At 38.0% G+C, this 19,305-nt stretch overlaps 1 protein-coding gene across 3 annotated transcripts in view; it reads left to right on the forward strand.

Annotated features, from left to right (window-relative positions):
* Window positions 1-19,305, forward strand: part of TECTA (tectorin alpha) — a 354,553-nt gene that overhangs the window by 25,909 nt on the left and 309,339 nt on the right. For 2 of the 3 annotated variants that reach the window (XM_075190732.1, XM_075190733.1), the window contains exons 6-8: window positions 1,464-1,590; window positions 5,812-5,928; window positions 13,667-15,705. In XM_075190732.1, coding sequence (XP_075046833.1) covers window positions 1,464-1,590; window positions 5,812-5,928; window positions 13,667-13,985 — 563 coding nt within the window. In that variant the 3' untranslated portion in view covers window positions 13,986-15,705. Of the gene's footprint in view, window positions 1-1,463; window positions 1,591-5,811; window positions 5,929-13,666; window positions 15,706-19,305 lie in introns of those variants that run through there. The other variant, XM_075190731.1, reaches the window with a different exon arrangement.

The following is a 19,305-nucleotide window of genomic DNA, read 5'->3' on the forward strand; positions in this document are numbered from 1 at the left end:
CAGATTGTCTTCAGTATTATGCTGTAATCATTGCAGCCATGGGAGGAGGGCAAGAACACTTCATAGTAACATCCTTGTACTGAGCAGGAGTGTTAGAGGCACAAGGCACATTCCCTCTATAAGGAACATAGTAGAACTTCCAACATCCTTAAGATAAGAATAAGGATATCAGTGCTGTACAAATTACAGGAACCAGGTACCCAATACCTATCTTTCCTGGCTAGTTTCATGGTCCTACTTACCTCTAGACTGCCAGAATTCTACAATGTTTTGTCCATCCTTGACATATGTGTAATCATATTACACTCATGTCACATTACCATGTTATTTAGTAAATAAGTAAAGTTGTCAAACACTTTGGCTAAAAATAATTGCTGGATACCAGTGGTCTCAAAACAGAAGGGAGCTTGGGACATGGAGGTCATCCTTTCAATATATATGTGTGTATATATATATATATATATATATATATATATATATATATATATATATATATATATATATTTTTTTTTTTTTTTTACATACTACACTTTTTAATGGCACACATAATTTTTTTAGGTTACCATTCCTTTTGTGCTCCAGATGCTTTTCCTCTGCATATGGCTTTTTTCACTTGGTGTTACAATGTCCAAGGGCACAAGGAGCAGCCCGTTAATCACTTTAATTATAATATTGGTGCTTATACTCTTTGCATCCTGGGAGTTCTCTCGCATTTTCCACACTCTGGGTGCTCCTTCATATCATTTTTCTTAGTAAAATAAGTTGCTAAAATATTCATGACGGAAGCTACTCCCTCTCTGGTGGAGAATGAGAACCTCTCCTATTTGTCACCTGATCTTCTCTGACTGGTCAGTGACAGCCCAAGTGTACAGTGAGAAGTCAGACATCAGTTTTAGTTTTATTTGTGCTTAGATTTATTTATTTCGCTTTTGTATCAAAGAAAGCCCTATCTGTCGTAGAAAACAATGCAAAATTCACTTGTGTGAACTAAAAAATGTAAAAGTAATTTTTTTGTCATTGTTAAAATGTGAAGTGTATGGACTTTTAATAATTTCATAAACATTTTTATGTTTAAGTTCATTCAATAGGGGTACGTCTTCCCCCTGCACTTGTTATTTTTGGTGTTTGATGATCTGATGTAATTGGTATTGAATTTCTGAACTGGGCCTAAAGATATAATCGTGTGTATGCCCCTGCCCTTGTAGCGATCAGTGATTTTCTGGTTCCCAGTGCACCCATTCTCTGGGTGGATTGGTTCATGAAACCACTGTTGTCAAAAAGCAAAATAAAGTCGTGTGACTGAGCCCTAAATCTTAAGTTAAACCTTAACCAAAATAACTGGTATGTGTAATTAGTATTTTAACTAGCCATTTTCGGGGGGAAAAGAGAGAAGACCTCTCAACCATAAATTCTACACAGCAGCAGCTATATGCTATGTTGAACATTATTTTCTCTTTTTACAGGTTTAAACTCCTGGGAGGACATTGATAAACTAAACTTTTTTCCTATACTTGAAGAAGTCAGATTATTAGGTATTCCTCTTGTGGAGCCTTACAGCACAGAGGAACGTAGAAAATTAGTGATTGCAAGGTATTTATTTGATTATATTTATATAGAACCCCACTTACTACATGTTAACCAAATACAGTAACAAACATTAATGCAGAAACTAGTCCTATGTAGATAAATTGTTTTCTACTCATATCAGTGTCACAGTTCTATTTGGCTTTAGTAACACGTTAATGAAATTAAATTTGAAAAATTGCTTTTCTGTTCAGGATTAATTCCCTTCTATATATAGTGCCTTTGCAGCATACCTACATAGTAAACTGGATGGTGTTCTCTCATCTGTTGACCAGAACGTTATGGACTGATGTGCTGTTGTGGCTGCATGAAAAAGACTTTATATAATAAGCTGCATACAATCATGCAATGCTGCAATTACATGTGCGTATCTTGATTATCCAAGAGCCATGTGCGAGCCGGTGGTAATTGAGTTATCGGTGCTGTAAACATGACACTCTTTAATCCTACAGAATTATTCCTATAGTGAACAGAGCGACAAAGAAAAAGTAACTACTTACCAGTAACAAGACACACTGTCAATCCGAAGAGAGGACATCGCGACTGTTGGAAATTACGTCATTTACATGAGCGACTTGCAAATTTCTGAATTTAAAGCGCCAACACACGACCCAGGTAAGTATTCACTTTATTTTAGGGGTTAGGACTTAGGGTTATAATTTAGGTGTTAGGAGTTAGGGTTAACGATTAGGATTAGGGCTTAGGAATAAAATTCATATTAACCTACTCCGTGGGTTGCCGCTTTAAAAAAGAAAAAAACCGCATATAACTGACGTCATTTGCAGCACTTGCCATGTCCTCTCTTCGGATTTACAGTGTGTCTTTTTACTGGTAAGTAGTTATTTTTTCTTTGTCGCTCTGTTCACTATAGGAATAATTATGTAGGATTAAAGAGTGTCGGTGTTTACAGCACCGATAACTAGTACTACACCCGTGCGAACACCCTTTATAAGATTATTACATCTATTTTCAACTACAGACAAATTTCATGTGCTGTGTAGCCAATACACTTAAATTACTACTGCAACCTATGTCAATTGATATTCTTTTTCCTTTGCTCTTTAAGAGTTCCTGCTGGCTCCTACATTTACCTACTCTATCTATTCTGCCTACCTGCTCTTCATTTCTACCTTATTTTGTACACCCCGCCTTAGTTTAAAAATATTTTACTCCATACTATTATGTTTGTTTTGGGAATATTTCGTGGAGTTTGCAAACCTGCTGATTGTGTATTTGGTTGTCAGTGTATTTGTTTATGTCATATTCTGTTTTAGTAGCTATATACTTCACATAGTTATATAGTGAAGCTGAATGGGGGCACTCACATAGAAACTCTGCCAAGTACATGAATCGGGGACCTCTGCTGACCACGTTTGGCACAGCTAGGCTCTCTCCATAGCAGAAGAGAGACAGGAGCTGCGGCTCTGACGGAAGTCCTTAGAATTGCCATGTCTGATCTCTCCAGCTACTGAGAGATGATAGCAGCATTGAAAGTGGTTGACTTCTTGCACCAAGGGAGATGAATAAAAAGGGAGCTACACACGACAAGATAGGTGATCACTTGCAGGACCTTGGTCCTGATTGTAACTGTACAAAATACTATATGACTGGTTTGTAAAATCTCTGACGTGATGTGTTCTTGTTGACATTCTGCGCACAATTCAATCTCCCCCTTATACTCCAACCTTTTTTTTTTTCTGTTTGCTATTATCTATGGGAAATATTTATTGATTGATGCATAACAATAATATATAGTGTTCTCCCCAGAAAAGTTTGCCAGCCGGGTGGCATTAAGAAGTAGCCTGGTGGGGGCAGTGTAATACTTCACAATAGTAACAAAGAAAATGTTGTCAGTTATTGCCAACGCTTATATTATTTATAAAGATTCTTGCAGTTATTGCCCACTTGCTGGCTGGATGGGACACACTTACATTATTTATAAAGACTATGGCGGTTATTGCCCATACTTATATAATTTATAAAGACAGGTTATTGCCTGCTGGCTTGATGAACTGAACATACTTAAGGTTTTTTATAATCAATTTTTTTATGCCTGGCTGCTAAGCCTCTGCCTGTCTAGACTGGTGAGACAGTGCCTATTGTAATAGAACAAACAATGGTGCTGGATGGCTGGAGCTGTGCTGTACAACTCAGAAGTTCTGAGAGCAATGCACACTAACACACAGTGCACATCTTCAGTCTCTGGCTTTCTGCACAGACATATTCCCGCCTTCCAATACGTATTGTAACGTCATACTGACAGTGGGAGGGATCTCTGTTGTCTGTCACAATAACGCAGGCGCAATAGTAAGACTTCTACTGGCAGGTCCAATTCTCCGTTTTACTCTCGTACTATTATCGTTACTACCTAATAGTGTACATTATTACCGTTAGTACAGCAATTTCAATACTGATTTTCCTGTGCTGCGGGAAGAAATCATGGTGAAAATTACTGTATTAACGGTAATAGTGCGCAGGACACGTTACTTTAAAAACGGCCTGGTGTAAAGCCTGGGGCGAACACTGGTTTATCCTCTCTGAAATTGTTACGTGTTAAGCCAGTCTTCAGAGCTCACCATTCCATTGACCATTTTTCTTCCTCTTTCATAATTCCCTTATCTCTCAGATCCCTTATATCAATCTTATACATGAAAATACTCTCACAATACAATATATTGGGGATGTTACATAATTGAGAGGAGTGTGCATAACATAATTGAAGGTGAATATACTGCAACAATGTGGGTGGGGTTGAGCTCTGTAATTGTGCAAATATGGGAGAGTATGCAAAGAGCTTTAAGATACGGCTCCATAAATGATCTCTTATTCTTTACTAATGCTGGTCACACATTCATGTAAAACATGAATCACAAGAGCAATATTTCTAAGAGATAGAGGAAAGGTCAAATAGTTGTTGGTACCACCCATGGCTATTGTTTTTAACTTTTTTGTAAGTCTGTCATTACCCTTTTATCCAAAGTAAAATATAATCTTTGTGTCTTTGCTCTTGTTTTAACTGTTTTCCACATTTTAGTTTACTGTACGGTAGTATTTTTCATGGAAATGGTAGTATGTGTGGACAGTCTGCATGCTAGAACACACCGTTTAAAACAATGGACTACTGTGTTGAATTACAAATTGCCTTATGATTTTCCTCTCATTTTATTTGGAGTGCTTACTTTGCAACCCTGTCAGGGGAAGGATTTTACAGATTGCCTGGGATTTTGCTTAACTTTAGTATCCATTACTGACCACTGGTACTGCTAGGCCTGCAGACACACACGGGTGTGAAAAAGTGGAGATGTTGCCTATAGCAACAAATCAGATTCTGCCTGTCATTTGGTAGAATGTAGTAAATAAATGACGCCTAGAATATAATTGGTTGCTATAGGCAACATCTCCACTTTTTCACACCTGCAGTTTAGTAAATATACCCCTTAGTGTCAACTGCACGCCTGGAGGTAGTATAATTACCATATGAACTGCTATTTCTACCACCAGCCCATGGAAAGGTTGGCAAGGAAAGGAGAGAATTTTGCTTCCACTGAAATTTTGCGTTTTTTGTGATTATTGACAAATATAATAGCTTCCTTCAACAATTCTTTGTATAAACTATAATTACAACTAAATTTTTTTATGTATTTTAATAAATTGTTCTTTGTATTATAACCAGTTTTTGATATTTTTTTTTTAATAAAGCATGGAGTGTAGTCACGTCAGACGCAGGCAAAGTTTAATTTGATTAAATTGTCAGTTTGTTTTCGAAATTCTAACCATATAGGAATTGATGTACATATTGTGTTGTATCTTCTGAACTTAAACATCAAAACACTTGCATTGTTAATTTCTAATCAATCTTGAAAATCTAATAAATCGTCAGACTCCTACCCTTAGTTTTAATAATCTCTGTTTCAGAATTGGTTAAAACTATCACTTATGAACAAATTTGAAATTGGCAATAAATGTATTACTTTTTACTGTGATGAATAGCATCCCGCAATCGCTCTGGAATTTGAAGATGACCTGGTTGATATACATACTTACTAAAGTTTCTTGCTCGCAATGTGTGCTTTGGGTCATTCTAGCGCATTTAAGTCTTTTGGCAGTGAGATCTGAGAGTGAAAGCATATTGATTTCATGAAAGAAAGATCAGGGCATTCTCCTCTCTCGCTTTAATACAGTGTAGTGATGGTCTAGCTAATCTTTTCCTCTCATATGAACTCCTAGATTGCCGTCTGTTTCCAAACTGAATGGCAGTGTTGTCACTGAAGGTGAAAGAGAAGACTCCGAGAGATTCTTCCTCCGTTACTATATGAATTTCCCAAAGGAAGATGTCCCATTAAGGTGAGACCATAGACAAAAGGGAATGAAAGAAAGGAGTAAGAGGAAGGGCTAATGCCCAGACACAATTTACTTTTCTTGTGGCGAACTCTATATACAAGCAAATCTCATATTGGTGCTGTGTTACAATTCAGCTGTTGTACTCACTTTATAACTTAAACTTTTGTCAAGGAACGCTTCAGAGTAAAGTGACGAACAGTTACCTATGTGTATCGGTGCAGCTGGATAAATGTGTTTTTCTTAGGTATGTGCTCTCTGAAATTACTGATTGTTAGAAAACTACTTTAACATTTAAAGTGCATTCCCACTCTTAGGACACAATACACTATCGACATACACCTTTAAAAAGTGTGTTTTCATTTTATTAATGTTAGCAATACTCACCCTAAGGTCAGATGCCAGCACTGACTGCTGTAGCTGCGATCTCTGAAGCTGCCCATTTGTCCACTTCATAAACACCACTTTATAGGTCCATGGCTCACCTCTCTCTTGTGCTGTCAGATATTCCTTCTTCACTGCAATGCAGTATTTTGTGACGTTATTATGTGTAATAGTGTGCTGTCACAAAATAGAGCTTTATGGTAAGGCAGGACAATGTGGGCCTTCAGCTCTTAAAATGCAATGCACGGTTTTGACAGCCTGAGACGCTGCTCAGTTTGCAGATTAGACAGCTATGGGTTTAATTTCTGGATCGCGATTATTAATTAAGTATTGCCAAAAGTGATATTTCGGCATCCCGACCCCAAAGCACTTTCCCAATTTCTGTTTCAGGAGTTGAGATGTTCTAAAGCAGCATCAAGTAATTTATTAAACTGACTAAGAGAAATGAATGCAGACTATTAAATGCAAGTAAAAATGGTAACCACAGGTTTTTTTTTTGTTTGTTTTTTTTTACTACAGTTGTTATCCAGTTAGAATGTACAGTAACATAGGAACACTTAGGTGGTTGGTTAATAATGCCACTAAGAATACTATACGGGTGTGGATTCATGATTTAATGCAACCATATATCATTTTAATTATAAATTTACTTTCCCAAATGAGTAAGCATTTTGATATGTCTACTTTTATTTGACTCCCTGCAGACATGATATTAAAGGTTGTTTCTTATAACACACTAAATTCAGGTGTATTACATATTGGACCGCACAATAAAAATCGATACTCCAAATCTAATTTCAATAAAATATAAACTGAGCAACCGGCAACACTGAGGGCTGTTGACAATATGGAGAAGAGTTTGCTGCTCAACGAGGAGGCAGTGGTTGGGGCAGGTGTAAAGGAGATAGAGACAGGGGGAGACTAGCATTGCTTAAAGCCGAAAAACAGATTACCGTACTTAATATAGTAGTTCTCTAATTTTTTTTTTTCTTTTCAAACACAGCAAGCAAAAAAAACCTAATAAATTCGGCCACTGATAAAATAATTGTAGAAGATTTTATTGTTCCCCCTGTATTCACAAAGAGAGAACAAATGCCTTTAAATATGTTTTGTGGCAGTAGCCTCTGCATATCATTAAATGATACTTGCTGTAAACAGGAGGAGGTACAGTTACATCTAACAGAACGAAGGCAGATAAAGCACCTAGCTCACAAAAACCACATGCACTAAATGAACCAAGTTCAGCAATTGATATACCACAATATAATAAATATATAATATATATGTGTGTGTGTGGTGTGGTCTCGATCTTTATTTTTTGAAGGAGATTGTGAAGAATGCAATTCTGAAATGTATTGTGGAAAATTACTTTTTTTAACCTTGTCAGCATGGTTTCATGATTTCATGACTGACAAATATGATTAGTTGTTATGTGGAGGCAAGTTTCAGGTTCACTAACAGAATATAAAAATGAATTGGCTCTTCTATATACAAATCATATCTGTAGCTATAATTTGTGCAGGACATTATGGTGGTGATGAGTCCAGGAAATGTATACAGTTGTCATGTTGCAGGTCAGGAACAATTCCCCCTCACTGTCAGGCCGAATTGGCAGCTGTCGCTCTGCATGTTTTGCCCTCCTCTGGATCATCCTAATTAGAAAAATATTGACCTTAATGCACTTGTACTTGTGTCTTAATAACTATATAACTCTAGTACTGTGTATAGATTGATATGCACGAAGCACAGCTTACATAATACTGTAAATGCTCTGCATTGTGTGTAAAGGCTGTTTATTGTGTCCGTTTTATAGAGCATTCTTTTTCACAACCAATGTTTTTTTTTTTGCTTTTCGGTGGTGACTGTATTTCATCTATGCTCAGTTATAATCTATTATTAGAATAAATACTGTAGCATTGTTATAAAATGTATATGTTTTTATGTAGTGCCGATCCTTTTCTCTGTTTTGTTCACTTTTGTTTGCTGAATGATAAAGTAGTAAAGGTAGAGCTGACTTTAATACACAAAAAGGAAATGTTTAATACATTTAGAGAAACCAGCTGGATCTACTTTATTCCTCTATTAATACTTGGTCTGGTGTCCGTGTCATAGACCTCCAAATAATCACTGTGGAACGATTTTGTGACTTACCAGGTGGAACAGTATCAAATACATAAAAATAACTTGTATTACTTAAAACTACTTTGTAGCTTAACATAAAGATGACTACTAGCTAATACATTCCCGCAGGATAGCTGTGAGGAATCAACACTAGCTCCAAATTATATCCAACAGGAAAACGTTCACAGTGACAGCTGCAAACAAACACCTTCTCTCAATTCTGTAATCAGCGCTCTGCTAAGAGCAGCAATCTGGCTAGTCTCTTCACCTGTTCTACTGCACAGCTTTCCTTACCCTTTAGTAAAAAGGTCCAGTCTCACCTGTTTGTAGTCTATAAAAGTTATAACAAACATGTGCAGGAGCAATGTTTTGTTTTGGATTTCTCTGCTTGTGCTTTGAGGAAGACCTGTTTTGTTTGACTGTACATCATATTTTACCTTCTCCAGTTCTTCAACCGCGGCTTCGTCCATCACTATTCTATCTTCACCAATTCTTTGACTTTGTCCATCACTATTCTACCACCGTCTTCAATCTTTTGACTTTAACTTGTACCTCACTACCTGTCATCTCAGTACTAAGCAGCTTGGCCAGACACTGTGTGCATCTGATTACTACCTCGGCCAAGAGGTTCCTGGGAATTGCCAGCACCATGACAATAACACCAAATGGCTCCCTCTTAATTAATAATGAACCGTACTTAAAATATTTCTATTTATGAAATCATTACTGCTGACTGTAGCTGCTAGTTATCCTTGCTTGTCTCCCACCCTTTTATTTACCATACCTGCAAAGGATGATGACATGTTTTCGCTGCAAGGCTCTTACTCTGTCCATCATAATTTTTCAGTTTATTTTACCTTTTGGTTATTTATTGCACACTTTAGTTGCTCTCTATATGAAGAAGATAATAAGCCTTGCATCCCAGGTAGTATTTCCTTCACCTTGAGATCTACTAACTAAAAGCAACTCTACATGGTTGCTTCAGTCTAGTATGTCTATCCAAAAACAGGTTGTGCCCACTATGTATGACTCCAGAATTAGGAGCCAGCTCCATGACCTGGAGCCAGACCTGAGCTAATAACTTTAACATCATTTTTTTTTTTTTTTTTTTAAGTCTGCTCCACTATGGAATACAACTGGCATGCTGGAGCAAAGCTAAAGTCAGGATTGAGCAGATTTTCAGATCTTGTAGTAAGAGCTCAGCTTCTGTAGCCACTACTCTTTATACTAGTTTAAAATGTTTAAATTATATGTAAACTTAGACTAATATGTATATAAAATTAACATTCTTCAAACAATTTCATCAAATATTCTAGATTTATTTAAAATGAACACTAAATCTAAAAACACTGTTTATTAATAGCTCTGGATGAGCAGTGTGGAGCTGTTGGAGCACTGCCAGCATTAATGCCTACATTAGCTGGCCACACATTTGGTTATGTAGATTTCCAATTTAGTTGAAAATGACCACATTGCCCAGACATTTCAGTGTTTCAGCTTCCTCTGGCCAACAATCACTCTAAACCAGAGTTTCTTAACTCCAGTCCTCACGCACCCCAAAGAGTTTATGTTTTGAGGATTTCTGTCTGTGGAAACAGGTGGGATAACTACTGACCCTGCCAAGTAGATTAAGTAAACTGTGCATGATTAGCGAAATCCTAAAAACATGAGCTGTTGGGGGTGCGTGTGTACTAGCGTTAAGAAACCCTGCTCTAAATGATAAAAGCCTGAGTGTTCATGTTGGAAAGTCCAGTACACCAATTGCTGCATTGTTACGTGTGCAATTGCTGCATTGTTATGTGTGCATGGCCATCCCCTGACCTATTTGCACGATGACCCTTGCTTTTTGGGCTGGTTCTCAAGCACATTATGTATGGTGGAAAACCCTAGAAATCTATCAAATTAGATTGTCAGTTGAAAGCTGAAGAAGGTTACTAGTATCAGGCTAAAGGTTAAATTGAATGAAAGGAGATGGAGACAATGTTTTCTCTTAATTTTTTAACATGCAAGTCAATTGATCCCCTGAAGCACACCTACAGTTCTCAGAGCCGCCAACCACTGCAGTACATATTACATCATACACATAGATGCCTTCACCCACAGTACCTACCATATCATACACATAGATGCCACCCCCACAGTACCTACCATATCATACACATAGATGCTAACCCCTGCGGTGCCTATTAAGCCATGCAGAGAGTCCAAACCCCGCAGTGCTTACCATATACAGATACCAACCCCTGCAGTGTCTGCTATCCAGTGCACAGGGATACCACCCCATTGTCTGCCATCCAGTGCACAGGGATACCACCCCATTGTCTGCCATCCAGTGCACAGGGATACCACCCCATTGTCTGCCATCCAGTGCACAGGGATACCACCCCATTGTCTGCCATCCAGTGCACAGCGATACCACCCCATTGTCTGCCATCCAGTGCACAGGGATACCACCCCATTGTCTGCCATCCAGTGCACGGGGATACCACCGCAGTGTCTGCCATCCAGTGCACAGGGATACCACCCCATTGTCTGCCATTCAGTGCACAGAGATACCACCCCAGAATCTGCCATTCAGCGCACAGGGATACCACCCCAGTGTCTGCCATACAGTTTAATGTGTGCGCTTTTCACCTCTATGTTCACCATAGCGTCATATATTGTGTGGGGATCCATGCGCAGAGACCATATAAATGGTGCTTGGCTTAATGCAGAAAAATTATACCCCGCCCTAGGGTGCCAGTTATAGATTGTTGTTATTGGTGATTTGTAAGGCACCAAAGTGCTTTACAGCGCCAGGCAGTGGGCAAAATAGGGCAAACATTGCAAATAGAATCCCCCTGGGGCCCCTTTTTCTCAATTTCTAGTGCCACATTACATTGATTACAAGCTTCTGGGTTCAGTGTACTGCAAACGGTTCTGTGAATGCAGAGAAGTGCTCTTGCATTGAAGACGCAATGAGCCTCAGCCCAGCACATTTGTGATGTGAAGACTTTGGGTCACTCTCACCAGGGTTGTTTAATGTTATTATTATCATCATCATCATCACCATTTATTTATATAGCGCCACTGATTCCGGGGCGCTGTACAGAGAACTCACATCAGTCCCTGCCCCATTGGAGCTTACAGTCTAAATTCCCTAACACACAAACAGAGAGAGAGAGACTAGGGTCAATTTTTGATAGCAACCAATTAACCTACTAGTATATTTTTGAGGTGTGGGAGGAAACCGGAGCACCCGGAGGAAACCCACGCAAACACAGCGAGAACATACAAACTCCTCACAGATAAGGCCATGGTCGGGAATCGAACTCATGACCCCAGTGCTGTGAGGCAGAAGTGCTAACCACTAGGCAACTGAACAGAATGAGCCTGGTGCAGCCAAGCATTCATAGGAGGTAACTTGTAAAATGGAATGTCAGAGAGGAGCCTGACCACATGATTGTGAATTAAAATGAAATTATATGTGCTAATTTGTCACATGTATGACACTAATTTCCTACAGAAATCAATATTTCAAGACCGGTTGCTGTAATGAGGATTTAGATTTAATCTTTCCTCACTGTTTGCTTTATTCGATAGACATCACTTATAGGCAGCAAATAACATGCTACTTCAAACCCTGAGACTCAAGGCAGAGACCAAACTCTCTGCTGTCAATGAATCCTTTGTTCATATCTTTCCTTCTGTGCAATGTGAAAAAGAGACACCAATAGGTCTTGTGCAGTGATTAATGGTCGAGTCTTTCCAGTTCATAGAACCAGTGTGCTATTCCAAACTGCCTCCATCTCGGGTTGCAAATGGCTGGGTCATTCTCCCCTGTGAATCCTCATATTACTGACTTACACAGAGCAGGTTCCCTCACATTTGTGTCAATTTCATGTTAAATCTTCCCATGAAGTTTCCTTTTAATATATACTGGAACGCTCTGCAAGTAATTCAAGGCTTAAAATTAAATTGTGAAAATACATGACCGCAAAGGCAAACAGAATAATAATCTCAAGACAAGAATGAAAAGATCACATCGAAGTTTTTATGCCTTTTTACCTAAAAATTAATTTATTGACATAAAACAAAGAAGTGTATTGGCTTCTGAAGGCTAAGTGGTGTGCGCCTATTCTTAAAACGACCACTCTTCTGTGCAAACTGGGTGCTGGTCTGCAGCTGGTCTTGTTTTAAAGTGAACACACTGTACCATCGGGTTAGACAGAACATTCTTGAAGACTATGTGAATGGTCCCTGTCATAAAAAATACAACTAATTTTTTTGTGGAGACCAGTATTAAATGAATTGTACCCACCACAATGCTTTAAAGCCTTTCTGTATGTTAAATTTACCGGCCAGGAGGAGTTATGGATCGAATAGAACAGCATGTGATTGGGTAGCTGTGGCTTATGTGCAAATGTGCTGCCCTCTTCAATGTGTAACACTTTATGCTTATCAATTATCTGCCTTCCCATTTCTGTCAAGTACAGTGATCAGTTTTAACGCCAACCCCTGTAAGAAAATTAACCATTATTTACAGGTAAGTAGTCTGCAGACTTGCCGTCAGAACTGAAATGTGGTATTTACATAGCAGTGTAGACAAAGGTATTCACAATGGACCTGATTCATTAAGGAAGGTTAAGTAAAAAATTGAGTAAGTAGTCTCCTGGACAAAATCATGTTACAATGCAAGGGGTGCGAACTAGTTTTCTATTTTGCATAAGTTAAATACTGTCTATTTTTTCAAGTTGCACACAAATACTTGATAGCTTATTTGTACACTGAAATTTAAAGTTGATCTAGGACATGTTCTACCCCAATTATAAATATGTCTTCACATTTAAAATTTACCTCCCCCTCCAAAACAACACGGTTTTGCCAGGACCAATGGGAACAAACCCTCTTACAAATATAAATTGTACGAAACAGGGAGCATTTTGAGGTGTGATCACAAAATAAAATTTTAATAAGCAATGCCTTGTATTCCCCAAATACTTTATCTGTCACAAGTGGTTTTGAGGGCTGTCAAATGCACTTCCCCCAAAACAGTTCTGTTGTGTTTAGTGATAGTAATGTCCTTTTATTTGGGAGTGACAGAACTTCTTTAACTTTAGTTGCATGCTTATGGTTTGCCATTTGAATTAATTAGACAAATTAAGATCTTCTTTATGTTCAGTAAAGGAATATTGGTAACATATATAGCAAAACAAGTTGTAAAATCGGTTGATTTTTTTTTGTTATTTTTATCCTGCAGGTATCAGGAGCTGGTTACAAAGTATGGCAAGCTGGAACCTCTGGCTGAGGTTGACCTTCGACCACAGCACCAAGCCAGTGTTGATATTCACTTTGAAGAGAAAGTACAAAAGATAAGTATCCGGCTTGATCAGACCGTAGCTGAATTCAAAAAGCAGCTTAAGACTTTACTACGATTGTCCACAAACAAAATGCGACTTTACTACTTGGACCACGAAGCCCCTTTCGGGCCTGAAGAGTTGAAATTCAGCACACGAGCGTTACATTCCTATAATGTCCGTGATGGAGTGAAATTTTATGTGGAACCAAAAATCAAATGACCTTTAGTAATATATATGTATATATGCTATATCTACAGTTTTGTTTTTTGTTTTGTTTTTGTATTGATTTAATTGTATTTTATATAATTTACTTCGTAATCTCCCTTTCATGTCAGAATATAGCTATGCACTGGCGCCCCTTTGGTAGTGAATTGTGAGATATGATCACTTAAAGAATAGAAATCACAATCCCACCTGTTTATGAAGGATTTAAATGTCCCATCCACCCATTTAGTTTAATCTAAAAAAAATCTGCAGCTAGTATCCTCACCTTTTGCCTGACATATAGCGCCTGGTATACGCATGTTCCAAGCATTAAAAATTGCACTAATAAACAGCTTTCACAATTGGTCAGGTCACACAAACTAGCTATGAGAGACCCATGGGTGGTGTCATGTAATAAACAGTATCAAAGCCTTGTGCTGTAGGGCAATTTTCACTATTTGAGAAGCGCATTAAACAGCATTATTTGTCTCTTACTGAGTCATCACAGCAGCAGCATTGCCATAGTTTTATCTAGTTAAAGGAGAAGTCCAGGTCATTATTTTATCTTTTGTATTTAGCTTTGTCCCATTCTTTCCAACCTGCAAAATTCCAAGGGGTCTCCCACAAGGACCCCACCGTGTTATATACCTGCCACGCAAAATGTCCACTCTGCGTCCCAACACATTTACCTCAGAAGAGTTTCGGATGCAAAATACTGAAGTTGTGGTTTGTACTGTAGTGTAAGTTACATAAGTACCCTACAAATGGCTGAGGTCTCTGTGATCGTACTAGATATCTATTATAAGTACCTGGGGTTCTCCTTTTTTAAATGTTTTAAAATAATATTTATTTGCACCTTTTACTATTCAAAACAGCCAATGTGTATACATTGTATTAATAAATATGACTTTTTAATTTATTATTTTATTATTTAGTTTTACAATAATTGTTTTTAGCCTCTTGTGTTGTCCTCACGTTCTGTTTCTATTGCCTTGTTCCATCTGCCTTATGTAATATGCTGTAATATACCTCTCTGGAAAAGGTTCTTTCACATAAAAGTATCTGACCTTTTCATTAGTCTTAAAGATGGGGAGTACAGTATCTTAGCAGAATATTGATAAGATCCCTAATTATCCTTCTCAACCTATATTCACTCTTCTCTGTTTTCTTGTTGGCAGATAATCTTTATCAACTTTTAATTAAACTCCTGTTGAGCTAACTCTATACTGTTTCCTCTGTGGATTTCTTTATTCCCCGTTCTTTGACACTCCCTGTATATATTTTACCCTCTTTTCCCTCTTTAGCAGTGTTTGGAGGATTCTGTTTCTTTCCTGTTAAGTGAATATAAAAAGGAACAATGTAAATTGTGAAGCTTTCTTCCCAGAGGTATTGCTCCAACTCATATTTCACTCAAAGGGGTCACATAAAAAGAACTATTTAACTCAGAGAGACTTGCACAGGACAATAAGTAGAAAGAAATATAACAAATTGAGTTAAACAACGCTAAGAAGGGCCACGTCCTATACATCGTTGCAGTTTGTGAATATATACTGAAGAGTAATACAGGAGAACTGTTTTATCTAAATAGATGTAAATAGTTTTACATCCATACCTCTTATAGCAAAACATGTATGATGTGATACTTCCTTCTTACAATGGTATATCTGGAGACACGGCTTAACACCTTTTTAGTGGTTGTTTAATTTGAAATAAATAAAAAAAAAACAGAAACAAACGTGTTTGAATTATTTTATTTTGTACCTACTAATCGATTAGCTTTTATTGTGTTGCTGTTTGTATTACACTGGAGTCAGTCTCCTAAATGTATAGCAGGAAATATGATGAATATGTTTGCACTAATATTTAAAGGTGCATGAAATTGACTATTGGAATTGACCTTGATTTAGTAAAATGCTGAGGTAAGCCACTTTCATCAGGCCTGCTATGACCAAGCAGACTACACCTACTCTCCTACTATACCGTGTGCACCAGTCTGCATTGCTGATAATTGGCTAGCTGGATCTGTGAACTCATGCAATTTTGCCTTATCCTTGCCCTCACACCGACAATGTTCCTTATACTTATGTCTCTCGTCCAATACTATGCTGCATTCAGTCACTTAAATCTTTTGTCTTGCCCATTCTCCTTCTGAATTGCAAACATACATGAACCGTTGGTGCTTGCCTACTAGAGTTAACACAGACTCATTGTGGTGGAAAGTTACACGGACATCGACTGTAAAGTTTTAAGGATGATTTTAGAAGATCATTAGTATATTTGGAGTAATGAACTACTGAATGAGCTTTTTTGATAAAAAAAAAAAAAAGTCATAGAGCAGTGTTGGCTAACCTGTGACACTCCAGGTGTTTGTGAACTACAAATCCCAGCATGCTTTGCCAATATATAGCAGCTTATTGCTGGACGGGTATGCTGGGACTTGTAGTTTCACAACACCTGGAGTGTCACAGGTTAGCCAACACTCATAGAGAATGGAGAAGAAACTTTTTTTTCCTATCTAGTCTTCAAAAAAATTAACAACTTCTGTGTTATTGCTAACAAAAAATGAACTTTTCATGTAAAATTAAACTTTTTCGTTGAATTAAGTATGAGATCTTTGAAAATGAAAAGAATGCAAACCCAAAATCAGTCTTACAACTAACCAGTTTCACCCAGCTTATCACTACAATCGTAATATGAAATCATGTGTTCCCGGCATACAAATTTGTAACCCGCTTGGCATATATGAGTGGTCTTGACATCTTTTTTTAGTGAGACACACTTGACATCTTTTTCGAACTCCTAGTACTTTTGCTGGTGGCTCCTCTGAAGATTCTCCAGTGAAATCTTTTGCGCATTTCTCTTGGTAAACAAAATATATCTTTGATCTTTGTGGATTCTCAAGTATTCATTTAGTAGAGCAAGATCCAAGGTTTTGATGAATTTACATCGTTTTTGCAACACACTATTATTATTCTTCCGATATATTGTGATCGCATTGATTCCAGCCATATTTAACATGGCATAAAAAAAATAGGGGCCATTTTCTCAAAATTCAAATCACATCATATGTTGAAAAAATCTCGTCTGCAACATCTACTCAAAAGAATAAAACATCACATACTAAAATGGCACAAAATTGAGATTCGGTCATAATAACCTTTTTGAAGTTTGCACCCATCTAGTTCTCTGCTCTGATGCTGGCTGACTGTGGTAGTGGGAAACGGGTAGGGAGGGGTCTTAACTCCAGCTACTGAGAGGTCTGGCACCATTGAATAACTAAGTAAAAAGATATACGTAATTTAAAATGCCCCGAGTCATTATGACCCGACCTCAATGACACCGGATGAAATAGCATTGTTTCAGTGGGGTAACTACGCCTGATAGGTTGCATACATCCACACTTGCGGCTGATTGTACCTGAGGAGACGTGATAGGAGGGGAGGTCCGTTCTAAAGTAGATTGAGTATAGTAAAGGTGTGTTTGCAGAATGTAGAACCAATGCAGATGATTATTATTTATTATCGTACATTTTTACGGCACCACAGTGCTCCACAGAGATTTGAGATGTATGCAGGGGTTAGTGTTGTTGAGGGCTTTGTAGGTAAGGGTGAGTAATTTGATTTTGGAGGAAACTGGGAACCAGTGTAGGGATTTGTAATGTGCTACAGCAGATGTGGAGCGGTATGAAAGGAAGATCAGTCTTGCAGCAGCATTTAGGATGGATTGTGTGGCTTTATGCAGTGTTCTCCCAGGAAAATTTTGACAGGCAGGTGCCTGAATTAACCCGGGTGGGGACAGTGTAATCCTTTGCAATAATATTGAAAAAATGTTGGAGGTTATTGCCCACACCTGCCAGGACATACACACTGCTGGCTGTAGTGCTCACGTAGTGTCTGTTATAACAGGACAAAATGGTTTATTGTATTCTAATAGGACTCTGTTGGGCTCCAAGAGCCGGTTGGCAAATAAAAACAGCCAGGTGGAGCACCTGGGAAATAGGTGCTGGGGAGAACACTATATATGGGTGTCAGGAATGCCAGATAGCAGGAGGTTGATATAGTCAAGAAAATGGATAAGAATTTTGGTAGCATATTGAGTAGTCTGTATGTGAGGAATAAAGCAGAGGGCGGAGTCAAGTGTGACACCAAAGCAGCTTGCTTGGGAGACTAAGGAAATTGTGGTGTTATAGACAGTAAGGGAGATTTGAGGGCAGGTGGTGATGCTGGCAGGAGGAAGATAATCAGCTCCATTTTACATGTTGAGATTTTTGCAGATTTGAATACAGATACAGATATGCCTTTTGCAGGCATATTATGTGCCAGCCTGCGAGCTGGATCAAACGCATTCTAATAAAGGTGACTATTGGCAGCAATATCTATCCGCTTCTATGTGCAAGTATGCCCGCCATATGATATAGATGCGTAGCGTGCCTGTGCCAATCAATACCCATTTCATTTACTCTTGCATCATACCCATGAAACAATAGCTGTCATTTTTGTTGTATGCTGCTTGAGGCCAGTACTTTAATGTAGGGCCGAATGTAATATGTTGAATTATATCCAAGTGAAAGTCATATTACATATACACACATCATACTCGGACTGTATTGAAAGACAAAGTTCCATTTATATTTAACCCAGTCATTCTAGCATAAATTTAGATTTGAATTTCTCAATTGCAGTACCTGACTTTTTATTTCAATGCCCTTCCTCCTCCCACAGTCAGTTTTATGTATTCATCCTGGTGCCAAATCTCAGTTTATCTGCCATAACTTCTTAAATTGTAGAAAAGTACATCTATTTTTAACCATGATATTTTTAATTATGCAATTACTCAATGAACACGCAGTAATTCTTTAATGCCCTACTTTACTGAAATGCAGAGAAATCTCTATAGTATTATACTGTAAACTCTTCTATATCCATTGAGTTTGGATATGGGAATTGCAGGCTCACATATAATTCAGTAGGTCATCAGAGCATAGCAAAAACATATGGACAGCACAGTGGTCAGCATTGCTATCTCACAGTCTAAGTGACAAAGTATTTTTGGTTTTATTATTTCTCTGCTAATGCTAAGCTCTAGTGGCTGAAACGACAGAGATACATAAGTATTTCCTGGCCCTATTTGATAGAAATTTGAAGATACTTCTGTTTTTATCTCAGTAGTGAGTTGTACTTTGAATGTGTTCTGTTAACAAACCCTGGGAAAATTATCTTTTTTTTTTTGCACTTACTGCATGTTTTTCTCAAATGCAGAACAGTGCTGTCTGCTCCGGGATGACTGCTTCTAAAAAGCTCTTGCCAGGGATTTAATAAGACATTTGTGGGCCCGT

Source organism: Mixophyes fleayi, chromosome 11 (genome assembly GCF_038048845.1).
Source record: "Mixophyes fleayi isolate aMixFle1 chromosome 11, aMixFle1.hap1, whole genome shotgun sequence".
In the NCBI taxonomy this organism is placed as follows: Eukaryota; Metazoa; Chordata; class Amphibia; order Anura; family Limnodynastidae; genus Mixophyes; species Mixophyes fleayi.